This window comes from Uloborus diversus, chromosome 3, assembly GCF_026930045.1.
Source record: "Uloborus diversus isolate 005 chromosome 3, Udiv.v.3.1, whole genome shotgun sequence".
Classification (NCBI taxonomy): Eukaryota; Metazoa; Arthropoda; class Arachnida; order Araneae; family Uloboridae; genus Uloborus; species Uloborus diversus.
This window is the reverse complement of record NC_072733.1, coordinates 98,692,405-98,711,695: the sequence shown is the minus strand read 5'-3', so window position 1 is coordinate 98,711,695 and position 19,291 is coordinate 98,692,405. Positions and strand designations below refer to the sequence as shown.

The window sequence follows — 19,291 nt, the reverse complement described above, 5'->3', positions numbered from 1 at the left end:
TATTCGTATCGAAATGAAATAAATCATCACATAAATGACTCCATCAAAAGGTTTCATAAAGCAAACATTTTAATATAAAACCGATGTTTTAAGCTATTGGGAATATGTTGCACTTGTTTTACGCTAAGATCATTAATAATTTATGCATATGGATAGAAGAATTCCAATTTTTCTGAAGAAAAATCTTATATCCTCGACATTGGTAAGAAAAGTCATTTATGTGCAAACACCAACAAAAAGTTCCAAAGTTCAAAATTTTTTTTCAAAAATTATCCACTTACTTGCACGGAAGTGGGCATTGAAAGTAATCATGACTCCATAGCTTCTTGACTTCATCCATACAACAAACTAAAAGAGAATATTTTTTGCAATCCTTTTAGTCAAACGAGAGAAGTTGCTCTAGTGCTCAAAGATAGTGATCGAATACACGTGAAGCATCAATTAGGGCACATTTTTTCGAGGTTTATAACCGTATGGAACATTAAGAACCGAAGGTTGTAGCTTTAGCAGTTTCTTGGATATTTTTTAGAAGCGGGGATAGCACTTTAAAACTTCGTCCGTTTAACATTTCCTTAAACATGTCCTATTTTACTTTATGCTATTAGAAAGCAAATATAGAAAGATTTCGTCAAAAAACATTAAAAACTGACTGCTTATGACTGAATTTTTTTATAAGAATAAAAGTATCATTTTATTTTGTAACAGACAGTGATATTCTTTTTCTATAATGGTTCCAGGTTCGTCAGCAATGAAGGTCAAACAGGAGCAATTCACTCTCTGAATTTTCAAAAACTAAAAGCTAAAAACTATAAATAAATAAAGAAATAAAAATAATAGTTTAAAAAAACTAAAAAAAAAAAAAAACACGCTTTAGTAGCAAAATGAACTAAAAAGTTAAAAGTCATCTTTGGATGACAAGTATATAAAGTAATTGACCAAACACTTAATTTTACTGTAATAGAAAAAAAGCGTGGGAGGGGGGTCCCTATTTATATTTTTGCATGGATAACAAGTGGGAGAAATTTAAGACAACTGATAAGAAGCCCCCCCCCCCCACGCTTTTTTTTCTATTACTGTAAAATTAAGTGTTTGGTCAATTACTTTATATACTTGTCATCCAAAGATTATTTTTAACTTTTTAGTTCATTTTGCTACTAAAGCGTTTTTTTTAAGTTTTTTAAACTATTATTATTTTTTTTACTTTTTAGTTCATTTTGCTATAAAAGCGTATTTTTTTAGTTTTTTAAACTATTATTTTGTAATGGAATGTATCTTAGTATTCTATTGCGTTATTTTCATTAGATATTTTGAATGCTTTCTGGTAAATTCATGTGCAAACATTGTTACACTCCGCAGCTCTGATTTGTAAGTTGTAAGTAATTCTAATAAACCACTGGCTATTTGTTCAAAGGAAAGTTGGACTCACAAACATACCCACAAACATACAAGTTAAGCTAATAAAAGCATGTTAATTAGAATAAACTAATAACTTATCGTTAATAAATTAATTTGATTATAGAATATTGCATTGTCATCGGGTCTGAGGTTGCATTCCAAATTTTAAAAGAATCCGATCACAAAAAGTGGGCAAAAATTGAGTTGCAAGATTATAAATTTAATTTCGGTGTAGACGGGATTAGAACGCACGCCCAATGATTCCCGGAGGTGGAAGTCAGCGAAGACCCGCGCCTTAGACCGCTCGGCTACGAACGATCTTAAAGTGGTGGAATGTACTAACAGTAATAAGCCACTAGCTCTTAATCCAAAGAAGAATTACTCACAAGCATACAAGTGAAGCTAAAAAATGCGTGTTAAAAATACAAACTCACACGCACACATGCACATATTAATTGAAATAATAAGTTCATTTAATGCAAATTGATTCAATTTTTAAGATGAATGTCATTAATACTCGAGTAAGCTGCTAATCAGCTCATTATTTCACCTTCACTAGTGCACTTGAACTGATTTCCAGCTGAATGTTATTGACATGATGTTGATATCACGCTTTCTAATGTCTGGAATATAACAGTTATGTGAAAGATTTCCGTCATGAATATAACATCGTATTCTTCAAAATCTTTGAAATATAGTCGTGCATAAACATTGCCCTTCTGTGCACGCATAGCAAGCATCTGGAAAAAAGTCCTTTAACAGCTTTGAACATGACCATTAGTCGTTTATGATCGTTTGAAGTAGAATTTAAAACGCATTTTTCAGTGGAAATTAGTTTGAAGGCATAAACATAATCTTATATTTATTATGTTTGTTATATGTTACATTATACAAATTAAAAATCATAAGTAAGAAAACGGAAAGCAATTTAGGAGATAATGATCAAAAGGGATAGTAAGAGAGAGCCAGGACGGGAAAAATGGAATAGAGGCAATTATGCCGAAATATTATGATAACTTATTTCTAACTTGTTCCGTTGATGTAGCAGCTTTTGACTCTTTGATCGGTTCTAATCTGCCGCATCTACTGGTCAAGCTAGAAAAAAATTTTCTTGTTTTATTTTCGCATAAATGCAGCTGTTCTATTCCTCCCGCAATCCATTCCCCCGAACTCTTGCCCATGGTTAATATTTAAACATTTAACAAACATTTTAAAATGTTATAGCAATTGCTAATATTACGTGATCTTTTTGTGATCAGAGAGAGGTAAACTTAACCATGTAAAATTTTGTATTTTTTTGGTACTGAAGTATAATTTGCCGTGAAATTTAAATTTATCATTTTTTGAAACCTTCTAATTAATTTTTGCGCAATCCCTCAGTTATTAAAAATTATTATTCAGTACTTTTCAGTATCGTTCTCTCCTCTATAGGGGAAGGTTGCCGTCAATGAACCACATAACAGTTTTCGATTTTTTAAAAAAGGAAATACAACTCAAATTTCACGTTAATTATAGGAACAATTTCTCAGTATATTTCTCTTTTAATAATAATATTCACTTTCATGATAAATATACACAATAAAGAATGAAAAATAAAAATAAATATTTTAGCACATTCTCAAATTAAGAAATCAATGCGTAACTTACAAATATTTGTAACATGCGATCAATAATTACTACAAATAACAATAAGTTATAGAAAAATGGATTTATTTTCTAATATGTTTTATTTTCAGATAAGATGAACATAAAAAAAACCCAACACTTACACAGTTGTTGTCATCACACCACGTTCACCCCACGTGATATTTTCTCAACCTGTGCAACACCGTTCTTAGCTAATATCTTTTCAACCTCTTTTGAACTGTTGGGAGTTTTGTAAAATCGATTTTGAAAATTTTCGTTCGACACAAGATTGTACTTGCTCTCTAAAATGTCAGAGAATATTTTTGACCATTTTATTACTGAAACCAGAAGATTAAGTCTCAAACTACCAGAGAATATAGTACTAACAGCCTTTTTGTCGTAATTAAATCTGTGGAACATGTTATGTTTCTCAGCCTCTTGAAATGCCAATTTCCCCAATTTTTCGGAATTAATTCCATAAAATTCTTCTCTAGTTTCAAAATATGATACACTAATCATAATCATATTTCGGAGGGCGAATCTCCTAAATTTTTTATAAGTGACTAAGGTAACAACAAACTGGTTTTTATCTTCCATGCGGCTGTTTAAAGCTACTATCATGACTCTTTCGATAAGCTACTCTAGCACGTTACATGCTCTCACTTGTCCACTGGCCATATTTCACTAATTTTTGCATTTTTTGGGAACAACAAAAGTATGTGAAACTGTATTATTATGTTTTAAGTTTTAATCAATTTTATAAAAAAATTTGCCATGAAATTTTAATAAAGTATAAGTTTTCATGAATTACTGTGAGTATTTTTTTCATTGTCATGTTTATTTTAAAACAATTGAGCAATTTTCAAAGGTAATTGAGCTGAAGTTACAACAATATTTGAGATTTTCCTTGAATGAACCGCTTTGTCAGGTGGTCCATTCGTGGAAACACTTAGTGATCCAATGATAGCAACTGCGTCGTTTTGAATATTCTTATAGGTGTTATTGCCGTGACGAATCACGATGAAACATGAAGTATGGAGAATTGTACTTGAAAAGGCACTCTTTTAAGTCGATGTTCACGTTCAATTGATCAGTGATATTCAAAGCATGTTATAACTAAATGAAAATCTCAATAATTAGTAAGAGAATGGTAGAAATCTTATCTAACCGATTAACAATATCATAAAATAATTTTAGCCACTTGACGACTCTGCACTAGACTATTTTCAGACAAAGGAAGGTACTAAAACAGATTACGCTTCTGCACAAACTCTGGTTCGGGAAAAATCTTCGCGGTCTAGTCATGAAACCGGTTCATTGACGGCAACCACCTTCCCCTATAATTAGAAAATAATTTATCTTGAGATGTTTTTGCTTGAGAAATCCACCAAACTCTTCAGCCTTTCCACATGAAACATGAAATCTGTTTTTAATAGTTAATACTTATATGTTAATGATTTTTTTAAAAAAATGATTTTTTAAAACAAATGCTTGAGCCGTAAGAAACAAATAACTAAAATGGGAATAAAATTTTATGCACTCGACTCAAATCAACTCTATCTCAACTCTATCTCGACTCAACTCTATCTCAAAAGCTTGACAATTGGTACAAAAATCTCGACCGCACCTTGGCAGGACGAAAAAAAACCTCGCGCGAAAGACCAGTTGAGAGCGCATTCACAATTACCCGTCATGTTCACTTACTCTGGCACTTTTCAGTCCACATAAAGCAGAATTTTAGGAACTATACTTTTGGGCTGTACTTTAACATGTCATACATTAAACCTTTCTGCCTGACACTTCGCCCAAAAGACCGAGCAGTTATCGTGCAGCAGTACCATTGAATGCAGTGGTTTTGTTCCCACAGGTTGTACTCCATATACGCCGTATATTCTCAAACATTTTTTAGACATATAGCGTATACCACCAAGCTTCGAAAAATTTCATATTATGACATTATTATGTATATGATTGTATACATATATTATGCATAACTGATTACTGGGAGTATACCCTCAGAAAAATTGATGGGAACATCACTCATTGAATGACAGCAGCTGTTTTATTGAGCGGATATTCTCGTCAGATTTTTACAATGCATTGGCTTGCTCGAGCATGTGCATAAACGTAAGGTTTTCGGATCCCCAGTCGGACTTGCACATTTACTGCTACCAATACTTTAAAAAACAGAGCAATAAATAATAACAAAGTACGCTACTCTATGAAGAATACGTAACTCTTTCTTTCGTAACATTTAATTTTTATGCACTTCATGTTAGTTGAAAATATTTAAAACATAACCAGGGGAGGAGAAACAATTTTTCTCACCTGAAGTTTGGTTTTCTATGTCACATGGAGGTGCTGAGTAGTTTGTTGAAAGAAAAGGATCGATGCAACCACAGTGGTTGTAAGTTTGGTCCTGCAAACGGAATTTTAAACACTCCTAAACGAAAAGAACACCAATTTATTTGGTAACTTGTATGATAATAAAAATGTTAGAAAAATTTTATTTACATTTTTCCTCTTAAAAAGCGCGTTGCAGAAACTTTTTCAGGAAGGAAGAACGTAACGATTTAGGCGTTTATATTTTAAGATTTATAAATTGCCTGATTTACTGTTTGAATTCTTTGACATGGAAGAATATCTGCACGAAAGGCAACTTTTCCGCGCTATTAGACTTTAGCAGATTTTGATTTTTTCGCTTCTGGGGTGTAAGTGTTCAATTGGTGAATTTAAGAGATGTAGAAAATCGTCAGCGCTCATGTCGCAAGCTAAAGATCCCATGAGTGCCTATATTTGGCTCATGCACTCTTGGCCACATGAACTTCCTAGTACGTGCAATTTAGCATTATGAAAGCCCAGGAGAACACTAGTGGGAAACTGAGTTTTTCTATTTTTCTCTTAATAAGTTTCTTACAAAGAGTAAGTTTGAATTCTTTTAATTTTTTTAAAAAAGAATATTTACTTTTGAAAAATCTGTGATTGAAAAAATATCAGGTTTTTAGAGAATCACCCAAAAGTAGTATCTATTTCATCACTAATTTTGGAAAGTTGAATTATTTTTTGAAATAAAATATGAAGTGAAACTGCCCATAAACATCATTAGGCAGAGAAGTACTTTTTTTATAGTCTCGTTCTAAAAATTCAAAATGGGGTCGCAGCATTTTATTTAGTTATTCAAGAAATAACAATTGAATGAGCCTAAGACTTATCAATGCGTGCTTATTTACGTTTAAGGTTTTTTTTACCAACTACTTTGAAACATAGATAATTTCGAAGAAATTTTAATGTTAATTTAGCAGGTTTTTTCTGTCGGCTTTAGTATTTCATAAACAAAACGGTTTTGAACTGAAATATAAAGACACGTGCAATTTTATTGCCTGGTGCTCTGAGCATAAAAAATATGATTTAAAAATCTGAATCATTACCCAGTAGTAGTGTTTTTAAAATCATATATTTGAGAGGTAACTACTTTGCATAACATTTTCATACTGAATCGTGAGCAGACATATTAAATGCAATTAACAAAACTATAGTAGAGCCAATACTCACTTCTTGATTTTGGAAGTGCCAACTGTCATAGTTTTTGCATTTGTCTCGGTACGGATTTTCCAGACGAAAGTAAGCAGTCTGAAAATGAAATATCTTTTGGTTTTGTTTTAACTAAGCTCAAAAATAAACAAAGTTAAAAACAGCAACTGTGTTTCTTTTCTTTTTTTTTTTTAATTCTCTACTGTTTTAAATTATGAATTATATACATATATACATGTAAAACATGAGATACATTTTAAGAACATTTTAAATATAAATTCAAAAAAATTGAAAGAAAAATGAAAGAATAAACACAAAAGCGTACTGTAATGCCAGCGCAAAGCTGCTAAAATCGAAAACGGTAGAAACATATTCATGAATAAACAATCAATATATATTGGAAAATGCAATAAGCAAGAACAACGAAACACCAAAATGCAAGAACACGAAAACAACACCAAAATGAAAAAAGTTAACCAAGAACCGATACTTTCTCAAGGGGAGGAGAGGTCTCAAAGTTCACAAGGCCCTTTCTGTTTGGTCCGATCGATCGCGAAGTGAAAACCAGAAAGTCAAGCCGATGACGCTGTGCGTAGATTTGTTGCGCAGTCTCTCAAGTAAGATTATGCAGTGCATCAGGTCGCTCTGGTTATTTCGGAGCACGCAGTGAACGATGAAACATGCTTCGAACAATTTCGTCTCCCGCTAAGTGATAAATCGTGCTGTAATTCGATTTCTCAATGCTGAAGGAAGGGCAATTCAGAACAAACAAAGATGATTGTTGTCATCAGGCATTGTCCTTCAGCACGACAATGAGCGCCCACACACTGCTGCTTTAACCAAAAACCTCCTGCATCAGTTCTTTACAGCCCAGACTTGGCGCAATCAGATTACCATCTCTTTGGTCACATGTAACGCTGGCTAGGAAGACAGACGTTTGGCTCCGACGTCGAGCTGCAGACCAGCGTACAGAAATTGGCTAAAGCACAGGCGGCTGCCTTCTATGACGAGGGTATCGAAAAAATGGGCGACAAATGTCTTAATCGGAGCGGCGACTAAGTCGAGAAGTAGTTGTTAGGTGTAGTACATATTCCAAATAAAAGAGCTTTTATTGTTTTTGTGATTTTCATTTCGCGATCGATCGGGACCTTGAAAAAAAAAAAAAAACCTCGTAAATATATATATATATATATATATATGTGTGTGTGTGTGTGTGTGTGTATATATAGAGGGAGAGAGAGAAGGGAGACGGATGTTAAAAATTTCTACTTCTTAATTTTTTCAGAAAAATATCGCAATTTCTAAAGAAAAAATGTCGGTTTCGATAAAATATTTCTTTTATGTGTCTTTTTGAAGAGAGAGGCACATACAAACATAAATCTGAAAACAGGAGTTGGAAAATATTTTTTCCAAATAAAATGTACATATGTGGGGACGAACTTTTAGGAAATGTATGACACGTTGAAGAAACCACAAAAGCTATCGTACGCCCCTTGGTGGTGCTCCAGGGGAAATTTCTCGACTAAAGGATTTAAGCAGCAAACTCCTGATTTATGCAGTCTGGTTTACGATGATCGTCTGCGTTGATGCAAATACCAAAAAAATTCAGCTGTTTTAGTACGCTTCAGCTACTTTTTGGTCCGCTCTGCATCTCTTATAGAGTTGTAAACTTTGATGATGTTACGTTAAGGAAGGTTGTAACATTCAAAATGTAATGCTTACGTATGATCGATCACAGCATTTGAAATAAATGTGAGCACTGTAAAAAATTTTGTGTAAACTTACGCCATAAAATCAGTGGCAGCTTAGCTGCCTCTACTGCTCTGAAGTAATTTAAATGATATAATTGCAGTAAAGTTACACATCGCTTGTGGAAGGTTACATGGCATTGTAACTAGCGTAACGTCTAACTAATTTCTGCGTAAGGTTACACCAGAACTTTCCGTATGCTTATAGAAAAATTGCAAGAAAGTTTACACATAAGCAGAAATTGAACTTTCATCTGACTTTCTTGAACGGGTACTAATTTTTAATGGTGAGTAGATTTACACTTCAAGTTAACTATTCAATGGTTTAAGCTACTCATATATATTAAATGATCAAGTAATAATTTCGATACGTTTTAAGTTGAAAGTACAAAAATAAATTACAACAACAATACTTGAAATTTCGTTACAACTGTATTTAAAAAAAAATCATCCTAGAATCACCTTTTTTACAGCTCTTGCTTTTAATTATTCATTTATTCAATATTTATCAAGTTCATGCTTTTTCAAAAGCAGTATACACGAATTATTTACTTATTTTAATACACAAACAAATTTTTATTGGACTAAGAGAGGAATTAATCTGAGTGGTTTCCGAACCCACGATGCGAATCTCGCAGACAGGCAGCAAAGTAAGGGCATTTACCGCTCGGACACAAAGGCCAGTTTTCGTTTCGCTAATAAGAGCTTACCTGCTCTGCGCCGATTCTGATCTTTACGCATGCGCTTTGAATTCTACTGAAACCGTAGTGCAAAGTTCCTCCAACAATTTGTGTTTTTAAACTAATGATACTACACACTTCAGAATTCGTGTAACGTTACACCAATTAATACTGGTAACATTACACATTTTTTTTACAGTGTGCAATAAATATTTATGGTAATTTCCTGTCTTGTGGTCCTTTTGTTTTACCTCGGATACCTTGAATGATGTTTGCGACAATAGGTTGGTTCGGAATTCTATATCATTTCAGTAATCCCTATTCCCTCTTAACGTTTGTCGCCATATTTAAGGAACATCCTATATATACATGCACATATATATGCTCAGAGAATACGTAAAAGTTTTAGTTGCATATTCTGATTTACTGTTCACTTAAACGTATTTCAATAAAAACTGAATGCACTTAAAAGGGATCTAATATAACAGAAAGGAACTATGAGGGCACTCTACTCTCAAATGTAAATAGTTAGGGTAATTTCATAAAATATGATTTTTTTGTATTATTAAGTCATCATCATTTTCAAGGAAAAACGAAGGTATCATTCGCTTGTTTTTTTATACATATAGCACATATACTTCGTTCGATTCTAAGATTTCGATCCGAGCAAATTTTGTTTCAATGAAGATTATTTTTGTATATATTGCTGTTGAGGAACAAGTCTAATACGGAGCATATAATAATATATTTAAAATATTTTACCTTAGTTTTTTGGTAAAACAAAATACTTTGTTTCCCTTGAGTTCTTGTAACGAAATATATTACTCAAAATTGTAGACTTCGTAAAAACATTTGTTTCAAAGGGAAAAAAAAGAATTAACAATTTAAACAATTTACATATTAATTTTAGATAATAAGGAAATAGTTCTAGGTATACACATTTTTCAAAATTATAATATCATGTAGATAATAATACTCGGTCTATCCGGAAAGTGTTGCCAGTGAGTTAATTAGAGGACATTCATTTATTAAACCATTTAAACACACATAAATATTTCAAAATAAGCTCCTCCTAAGTCAATATATAGCTTGCAGCGAAAATTCGACTATTTGAGAGAAAGGGCAAGCATTTTCGAGAACCTTTTTTTATCTCCCTTGCAAGCAGAGTTCAATTTTGCAAAAGCTTGCCATCATGATTTGTATGAAGTTTGACTTATCCTCAGTTGAAATTTTCCGATGATAAAGAGAGCGTTTGGTAACGGTCTTTTTTTATAACGGCAAGTCTTCCGTTCTACTACAAGGAATTTTGAAGGACACAATTGATATTTTCAGGCCGTGAAGAGGTCAGCGATGAATCCCGCTTTGGAAGGCCATCAAGGACCACTGCGGACGAAAATGTGTCTCTGAAATCATGAACTCAAAGTGTTTGTTGAGTATTCTTTGAATTAAGCATACATTAAACACTAGCAGTACCCGCACGGCGATACTCGTGCTAAGTTAGAGAAAGTCCGTTGAAAAAAAAAAAAAAGAAAAAGAAAAAGAAAAAAAAAATCCACGTCCCCCGCCCCCCCCCCCCCTTCTGATGTGAAATGATCATTTTTCTTCAACTAAAATGCGTATACACCTTTTCCAAAGACCTATTAACGTCTCTTTGGAATTTAAAACTATTCGCCAAAACACATAAAAATATTAACAGTAGCTTTAAAACTCAAAATAATCCTTCAACAACATAGTTCATCGCTTAACGCGCCAAGCAACCACGCTACCGTTACCCTGCCCTTTAGCGAGTGAAGCGTTTCCCCCCCCTGCAATTTAAAGTGTTTCGCCGAATAAACAATGCTATAATATAAACGCTTTAAAGAACAATCACAATTGAATAATACGACAAATCACAAATTATTTACTTAGATAAGTAATATCTTTAACTGTAAGAGCAAAAACAAACGTTGAAGATATAAGGAAAACAAAACCCAATAGAAAAATCCTACAAAATCAAATTATGTACCTGAACATCGGAAAAAAAAGCATTAAAAAATCTGTTCGCTGATCACAACAGTGTAGCATGGCATGGTTCCTTGCAGCTATCGAAACTGTCGACCCTATCGAAGAGTTAACTTGTCTCGCCAGCTATTAGGAATTTATAGAACTAAATTTATCCCGCCATCTATTAGGAAATCATGTAACTAAACAATTAATTAAACATTTAATTTGAAAATTACAAATATTTCGGTTAATTTTATTGAAAAAAAATAGCCTATAGCCTTCCTCAATAAATGGACTATTCAACACAAAAAGAATTTTTCAATTAGAACCAGTAGCTCCTGAGATTAGCGCGTTTAAACAAATAAACTCTTCAGCTTTATAATATTAGTATAGATGTTAATTTTCACGTTTTGATAACATTTTTTATTGCTGCTGCACTTTTATTAGTCATAGCGTGATGTTATATAGCCTATAGCCTTCCTCAATAAATAGACTATTGAAAACAAAAATAATTTTTCAATTCGAACCATTAGTTCCTGAGATTAGGGTGTTCAAACAAACAAACTCTTCAGCTTTATATTATTAGTTTAATTAATAAGAAAAATAAGACAATGATACTTTTGTCTATATTTTTTTGCAAATCATTTTATCATCGTTTAGGATTTTCTCTGCAAAGGATCCTCGAGATTTCCCTCATGGCTGACTCGAACCTACGCCCACTGGATCGCGACGCCCGCATCTTCAGGTCAAGTCACCGTGGCTACGCATATTCTGTGTTCCAAGCATTCTATATTATAATTAAATTTTCCAGTTTTCATAACATTTTTTTAGCTGCTCCCCTCCTATCAGTCATAAAGTGATGTTATATAGCCTATAGCCTTCCTCAATGAATGGACTATTCAGCACAAAAAAGAATTTTTCAATTCGAACCAGTAGTTCCTGAGATTAGCGCGTTCAAACAAACTCGACTGCTTTATATTATTTGTATAGATTCCAAAAAGTACCTTTGAAGATATTGTAACAGGGGCGGACTGGCTGACTTTTGCCCAGTCGGCAAAATAATATTGCCCGCGATATCCCTCTTAATATGAGGTGTAGCCAGAGATAAAAATAAAAAAGGCTCTTCACCACTGATGTATGATAGCATCTATCTCAGATCTATAGAAATTTCCCATTTCACTTTATACACAATTTCGACTTGAATTTGAAAGGCAAGAACTTCAGAATTTTTTTTAGGAAAATTTGTTTGACAAAAAAGAGTCACCTATTTGAGTTGCCCCCCTCCCCCTTAAACAGTTGGCCCAGTCGGGATCCCCGATCTGCCGACCGGACCAGTCCGCCCCTGAATTATAATAAACTATCTACTGGTGTGAAAAGTATGCGAAGCTGGTAATGTCTCTTGGCAGATATTCAAAGGTGTCAACAATTCCCTTGCAGCCCTCCAGCCCTGAAGTGACTCCCTTCATTTCATTCTTTTCCCCTACTTGAAAACATGGAAGGTAATCACTCTGATCTTTTTATTCAGACATTTGACAAAGATAAAGACTAAGGCTCTGGAAGAAATTCCAGAAAAGGCCCGGATGTCTCGCTGGAAGACGTATACCAACTTAGGAGAAATATTTTGAAACCGTTAAATGGTATTTTAACGGTTAGATAATGTCTTCTCACCCACTCACTGACGTTGCTTTCCAGACAGACATTGCACTAATAGTGTTGATGGGCAACTGTGAACTTTTTACATCTGTCTTAGAAGTTTTGGTCGCAATGCTCCATCATCTTTTTTAGGTATCACTTGCAAAAATAAAGAATTATTTGTTGGGTTATAGTTAAAAATTGTCATACATTTAATCAAACGTTCATGTAATGTTCTGATATAAATTATATTTTGCTAATCAGTTAGTTCAAATAAGACTTAAAGCGTTTAGTATGAAATACTGCTCAATCTATTTTTTGAAAATTTACAGGAGAGACGAAAAACACGTTCACAGTTAACTTTTTTTTCAAAGTAAACTGATTTTCGACGGGAGGTTTCAACCTGATTGAGCAGGATGTCTTCCAAATCGCTTTGAAGTGTATTAGCATCCACCAAATTATGAAACAAACCACTCTTGGGAAAAATCATGGATTGATCTGGTTTTTGATACTACTTTCTCTTGAAGAAGAAGATAATAGTAAATAGAACAGCTGTTGAAACAAAAAAATGTCACTACAAAAAAACTTTAGGCTTATCGCTCTGAAAGTTTAGCACAGAGGTAGGACTGGTACTGTCATCTGTTAAAAATATAGTCGATTTCTTTCATTAAAAACTATCTTAGTTCTTATTATGAGTTAAAGTATTTTCCGCTATTAAAATAGGGAATACAAGCTCAACACAGTAAAATTGCCCTAAAATACTAAAATGTATTTAACGCTCAAACATAATGGTTGTAAATGATTGAATACTAAGCTGAATGATTAAACATGCGCAAAACGATTACTTTCCGTAAAAGCGTAAAATACATTTCAGAGAGTAAAATCGAGTGCCATTTCGAAAACCACCTGCTTGACTGCTAACGATGTTTCAAATCCAGGGCTGATGTTGATTCCGTAGTACTCCGGATTTGGTTCCACATCTGGTCCATGAAGCTCAACTCGAGCACCAATGCTGTACGAGATGGGAGAATAGTTGAAAACATCCAGATTTAAAGTAAGCTCCAAACCTGGGAAATTAGAAATGCGCGTGGAAGAGATTAATCGTGAATATTTACCGCAAAACAGCTATGATTAAACCGAACATAATTAGTTTCCTCCCCTTGCTATATTTGCCATGCATTCAAATGAATAAAACTTGAAACTGAATAATAGAATTTTGCTGATGCATTTATATTTTTTAGCGCAAAGCTGTAGAATGCCAATTTTTAAAATCTAAAACACCTCAAAAAATTATTTTGCTGCCCTTTTAATTACCATAAACGCGGGCTACTTTGGCCCAGATTTTGGAACTTTTCTCATTCTTTTCTCTCACAAAAAATTTTATAACTATTCATATTTCCAAGTTGTGGAAACTTGTTTTACACATCTATAGATCTCTTAATTTAATTTTTGAACAGTGATCAGTTTATCTCCAAGTATTTTTTACCCTTTATTATTGTTTTATATTTAGGCAAATGTTACCCTTGCGTTTGGGTTCCTTTGCTCCAAATGGTTTCCCCTATTTAAAATCATTGTAGCCACCAAAAAACGAAGAAAAAAAAAACGTGTGCTCATAGGGGAAAATATTTATTTGAAGGAAAAATAAATTTTACAAGAAGTTAAGAAGTTTGAGTCACATATATTTGTTTTTAGGAAAATTATTATTTTTTTAAAAATGTGTGTGCATACCTATTTATTGTCTCAGAAATTACCGACGAAGAACAGTCATCTTTTCATCAGTTTTGAAGGTTGAAATATTTTATTAAGATAACACCATTCGTAAAACAAAGGATCCTTAATTTTCGGTCACTTCCAAAACTTTTTGGTGCTTTCCATGCCCTCAACATTCGCTCTTTCTTAACTCTCATGAACAGCTATATTTGGAAACCTGAGCTCATTCTGTTCTACTATAACAAAATTCCGTAAACTTACCAACAAATTTAACAATATATGTAAGAAACAGTTGCAACTGGGTAAACCTTTTTCTAAAACTCCTTGAGCTTTTAATTCCTCTTCATCCTCCATAATGAAAGCCACGTAACTGAGCCCTGTGTGATGAATTAAGTCTGCATTCTCTCTCTTTATCCGTCGCCGAGAATTCCAGGTTTTTTCTTGTGTTTTTCGTGTTTAGACTCTTTTAGCTACTCTTTACTTTTTCAAATCTCTCTGGCGGATTTTTTCAAGCTTTTATGCTATGTCGTAATTTTTATGTTAGGAGATAGGTTGTCATTGTCGATTTTTGAAGGAAAAAAAAAAGCCTAAACAGAAATGAGAAGTACAACTATACTACTGCATAGAGTATTAAATAGTGCTTATAAATAGGTACTTAAAAAGCTCTTAGCTGATGTAGATATGCTTCTTCATGGAAACGTTTGAGATGTTATGAAGGAATATGTTAGCACAAGGAATGCAGAACCAATAGTGTTGCTTCTTGAGCAGAGCTATAGAACTGGTTGGTATACACAGTTGAGTGCTTGGGGGGTGCTCTCTGGTGGACTCTGGCAAACTATATTGAAAAAATTGCACCCCGAAGGTTGACAGAGAACGTTGTATCTTTTTCTCCATTTGGGACAAAGAAGGACCCTAGGACCAAGGTAGCCCACGTTTACGGTATAAAGAACAACGGTTTTAGTTTTAACTGTAACGATTCCGGGAATTGCACATTGATGGAAAGAAACTCCTATTTTTTTTAACAATAAAGAAAATTTGATTTTAGGATTAAGTTTTAGTAAATTATTCTTTTTTTTTCAGTAAAGAGAACCTGTATTCTTTTTGAGATGCAACAATTGTGCGAAACATTTGAAAGGGTTCTGTGACAAAGATAAATGGTAAAATTTTGGCCAAAAAAGTTCATTTCCACTATTAATGAAGTTGAAACAATCCTTAAATGTGCCTGAAATGTCGTTAACAACTTAGATTTAGCTTTACATTATTTTCACATGTTAGTTTTTGTTGGTTGCTTAGCCTTAAAATGCATTTATATAGATCTCTTAGAACTGAATTAAATTTGCGTTATTAATTAATAATAATTTTTTTCACTTACCGCTATTTGACCCAATGTGCGCTGTTTCTAAGAAACTACTATCCTTATCCTTTTTTCTGTTGAATGTGAAACAGTTTCCGAATTGGAGACTTGAAAAATCTGTGAAACTACTGGATGGCATATAAAAATGTAAAAAATTATAATGATCTTGGAAGGCAATAATTTACCACACTACCAATAGGTTGGGAAATGAAACAAAATGCAAATCAGAAAAATTGATAATAAGAGCGAAATTTTCATGCATGCAAGGTAGGCTAAACGGGGGGCACCTGCGAACATTTTTTTTTTAAATTTCTGTATTTTTGCAAAAAAAAAAAAAAAAAATATATAAATTTTTCAGAGCAAAAGTGTCCCCATGATTGAATAGTATTTTCTTTGCGACATGGAATTTTTTGAGATGTTAAAAAAATATTTCATTATTATATGGTATTTTTCCAAATGTCATCAATTGCTCATATGTGCCTGTATGGAAGGGCGTGGGGGCACAGATGCATATTGGAACAATAATAAAAGAAAAGGAGCAATCATCATGTTTTTATAAATTTTAATCTATAAGGACCAAACCTCACAAGCGAGCAGGTTTGACCCAGTTTGGTGACTGTTAACAAATCGTCAGTCTAAAGATCAATACATAATTTGAATAAAGAAAATAATGTAAAAAGTTTGCCAGACATTATGGGATGACGCGTAATGTCAATTTGGAAATTTTCAAACGTTTGAAAAAAAAAAAAAGAATATTATTGTTGTAACAAGCGGGTCAAACCTCCCTAGTTTCCCCCAAGTTTAAAAACGCTGTACTTATTTTCTCTAGAATTGCTATCTAATGTTTATTTGATGTGTTTTGCCGTTATTTCTGCTTGTATGCAAATATGTTCAAGAAGAAAGAAGTAGCTTGTAAAAGAAAATGTTTACAAAAAGAAAATAAATATATAGTGCAAAAAATCAATTAAAACACCACCAAAACAGTTCTATGAAATTTTGCTACAAAGAAAAGACAGATGGTCGATTTGGAGAAACGAAAGACAACATGCATTAAACTTTGACCTCGAAACAAATTTTTTTGCTGTTACGAATTTGTTTGCTGGGAAGAGAAAGAAAGCCAATAAATAAAATATAAATTGCAAAGTAGCAGTTTTGTTTGCCGAAAACAGAAACTAGCTATTTTGTGTCTGAGAAAATGACGAAATTTTCCCATTTTCACTTTTGTTTGAGTGAATATTTTTCTTCAGATGAATTAGAATGCTGATATTTTTAAGCAACTTTCTGTAATAAATTCATCTCAAAATGATTTACGTGCATCGAGCGAACGTTTAAGATTAGGCAAACAACAAAACAAAAAATAAGAGCTTACTTATCTGAGCAAGGTTCTCCATCAAATGTGCACTCTTTGATAAGATCTTTAAATCTATAACCCAATAATTTGCGTTTATTTCTAGGAGACTGCAGGTAACCTCTTAAGAAAATTCGAGATTCGTTGCGCTCTTCACTCAGAATATCATTTGAACATGATGCGTATCGCCAACGTTCCTTAGAAAAAAAAAGCATATAAAAATTATTTGTATTCTCACAAAACTCTTTTTAAACTAACAACTTAACGATGATATTCTTCATGATTTCAAAACATATACGAGTAATTCCACGTCAACTGACCTGATTTTTCAAATCGTTTCTACCCGACCATCTCCTAATTGAAATGATAGGAATAGAAAAATATTATCTTGTTCAGAAAACAGACAGATATGACAGAAAGAGCAATATATTTTTCCGTTTCTATCATATTTAACTTGCAAACTAACTTTTTAAAAGAAGAATAAAAGTCTAAATAACAGTTGTAAAGAGTTCATGGCTTAGCTGGAAAGTGAGACTATCCAAAAGTCCTGGGTTCTAGCCCAGGTTCTGGCTTGGTTGAGATTACAATCAAGGTTAAAAAAAATAGTGCAAGATTTAAACTTAATTATAAACGACCCATTTTGTGCTCAGTCAGTGCTGGAAGCTTCTGGTTTTAGTAGTTTTAAATTAATTATTCCTATGGTTTAGAAAACATCCCTTGTTCTACTGTGTTTGATTGTGATAAAACGTAGGAGACAGACTGGCAGCACAGATAAGGTTTAGACATTCTCCCTTTTACGTTTTTGGAGTGAATGAATGATTAAGCATTCGATTTTTCTTATTGGTTCTCCGTTTATGACATAAAATAAGTTGCATAATTATGTAGTTTTACACTATAGTAGTTAACTTTTATAAATCAAATGAAAGAATTTGAAAACGACTTCCTTGTTTTTGAGGAGAATATTTAGAAGTTGCTACTTTAAATGAATACTCTGTTATAAGGCATATGTTGAAAATGGAATTTCAAGTGCGTTTTTTCTTTTTTTTCTTATGAGAAAGAAGTCTTTTAAAGGAAATGAAAAACTTGAGCAGAGTGTGAGCTACAATCATACAATATATATATCTATATTTAATAAGATAGCTTACCGAAATAGGAATATTATATTTTCTGGAAAATCCACAACGAGAAGTCTTATTTGTGAATAAGCACATGTAATTCCTTACTGGTAACCTAAAAAATATCCGAGCATTTAAAAAAAATATTGAAATATTTCCTACTATTTTGAAGTAATACGTAAAACAAATATATAGTATTTGGAAAACAAACAAATACTGATTTCAGTAATTTAGTATTCGAGACATTAAGTATTTCCCATTCAACTAATCATTTTAACCAACCAATACTATGCAAATATGCTATTCAGAGTCATAAGCATCATTATAACTTTAACATTCAATGTCGTAACTGATTCAGAGTAATATAGAACGCTAGAAAATGCTTTTAAATACATTTATCGTTATAAAATGTGCTAAAAGATCGTACCTGTTCAAGTTGCATACAGTTACTGCTGGAAAATCGATTTTGAAATTATTTTCCACACCTAACGTAGTAACCACTGGGTACTGAAAGTACAATGATAAGAAACGGTAACTTTCATAAAAGCACCCAATTAAACCTATACATAACACAATAAACCAGAGAGCTTTCCGAACAAATCCAGTTGAAGTTACTAACTGAGATACTGCATAGATTGACGATTTCGTTAAAAGGTCCTTCGCTACAGCTTTCAAACTGTCATCTGTGTCACCAAAAGATTTCTCTCTGTCAAACAAAATTTTATCTTTTTCGTATGAATCTTGCTTTATAAGTCCTTCTTCAAACGAACCTGTAAACACTTGTCTTCTTCGAGCCCCGCCAGCAAGTATTTCTCTGGACTTCTCAATAGTAAACATAATTGCAGTCTGTCGTTGAAGCAGCAACTGTCCCCCTTTGAATGAAACGCAACTTATAAGTCGGTTGTCGTTGGAGGGCGTGGTCATTTCCTATATTGATGTATAATTTACTGTGAATGATAACAAAATTAATACTGAGGGCGTATCTTTATGGATGTATCTCTGGTAAGGTATTATCTAAAAGAAAGTTGTCTCCTTCTCCAGACTAGAGTGCATTTAAACTAATGAGAGGACTGTTTAGTATTCGCTAATAAATTAATATGTAATGTATGTCAGGATCACACAAAGAGTTGATTTATTTCACTCGACTTAGAGAAGATATTTGCTCTGTA

General features: G+C 33.0%; 1 protein-coding gene across 1 annotated transcript in view; it reads right to left on the bottom strand.

Annotated features, from left to right (window-relative positions):
* The window catches only part of LOC129218866 (acid-sensing ion channel 5-like), a 52,660-nt gene extending 33,701 nt beyond the window's left edge, over positions 1 to 18,959 (bottom strand). Inside the window, exons 1-8 of the mRNA XM_054853187.1 lie at positions 18,550 to 18,959; positions 18,153 to 18,237; positions 17,029 to 17,204; positions 15,678 to 15,787; positions 13,502 to 13,662; positions 6,574 to 6,651; positions 5,350 to 5,464; positions 282 to 348 (exon numbers count right to left, since the gene is read on the bottom strand). Coding sequence (XP_054709162.1) covers positions 282 to 348; positions 5,350 to 5,464; positions 6,574 to 6,651; positions 13,502 to 13,662; positions 15,678 to 15,787; positions 17,029 to 17,204; positions 18,153 to 18,237; positions 18,550 to 18,959 — 1,202 coding nt within the window. The remainder of the gene's footprint in view (positions 1 to 281; positions 349 to 5,349; positions 5,465 to 6,573; positions 6,652 to 13,501; positions 13,663 to 15,677; positions 15,788 to 17,028; positions 17,205 to 18,152; positions 18,238 to 18,549) is intronic.
* Positions 18,960 to 19,291: the final 332 nt, after the last annotated feature.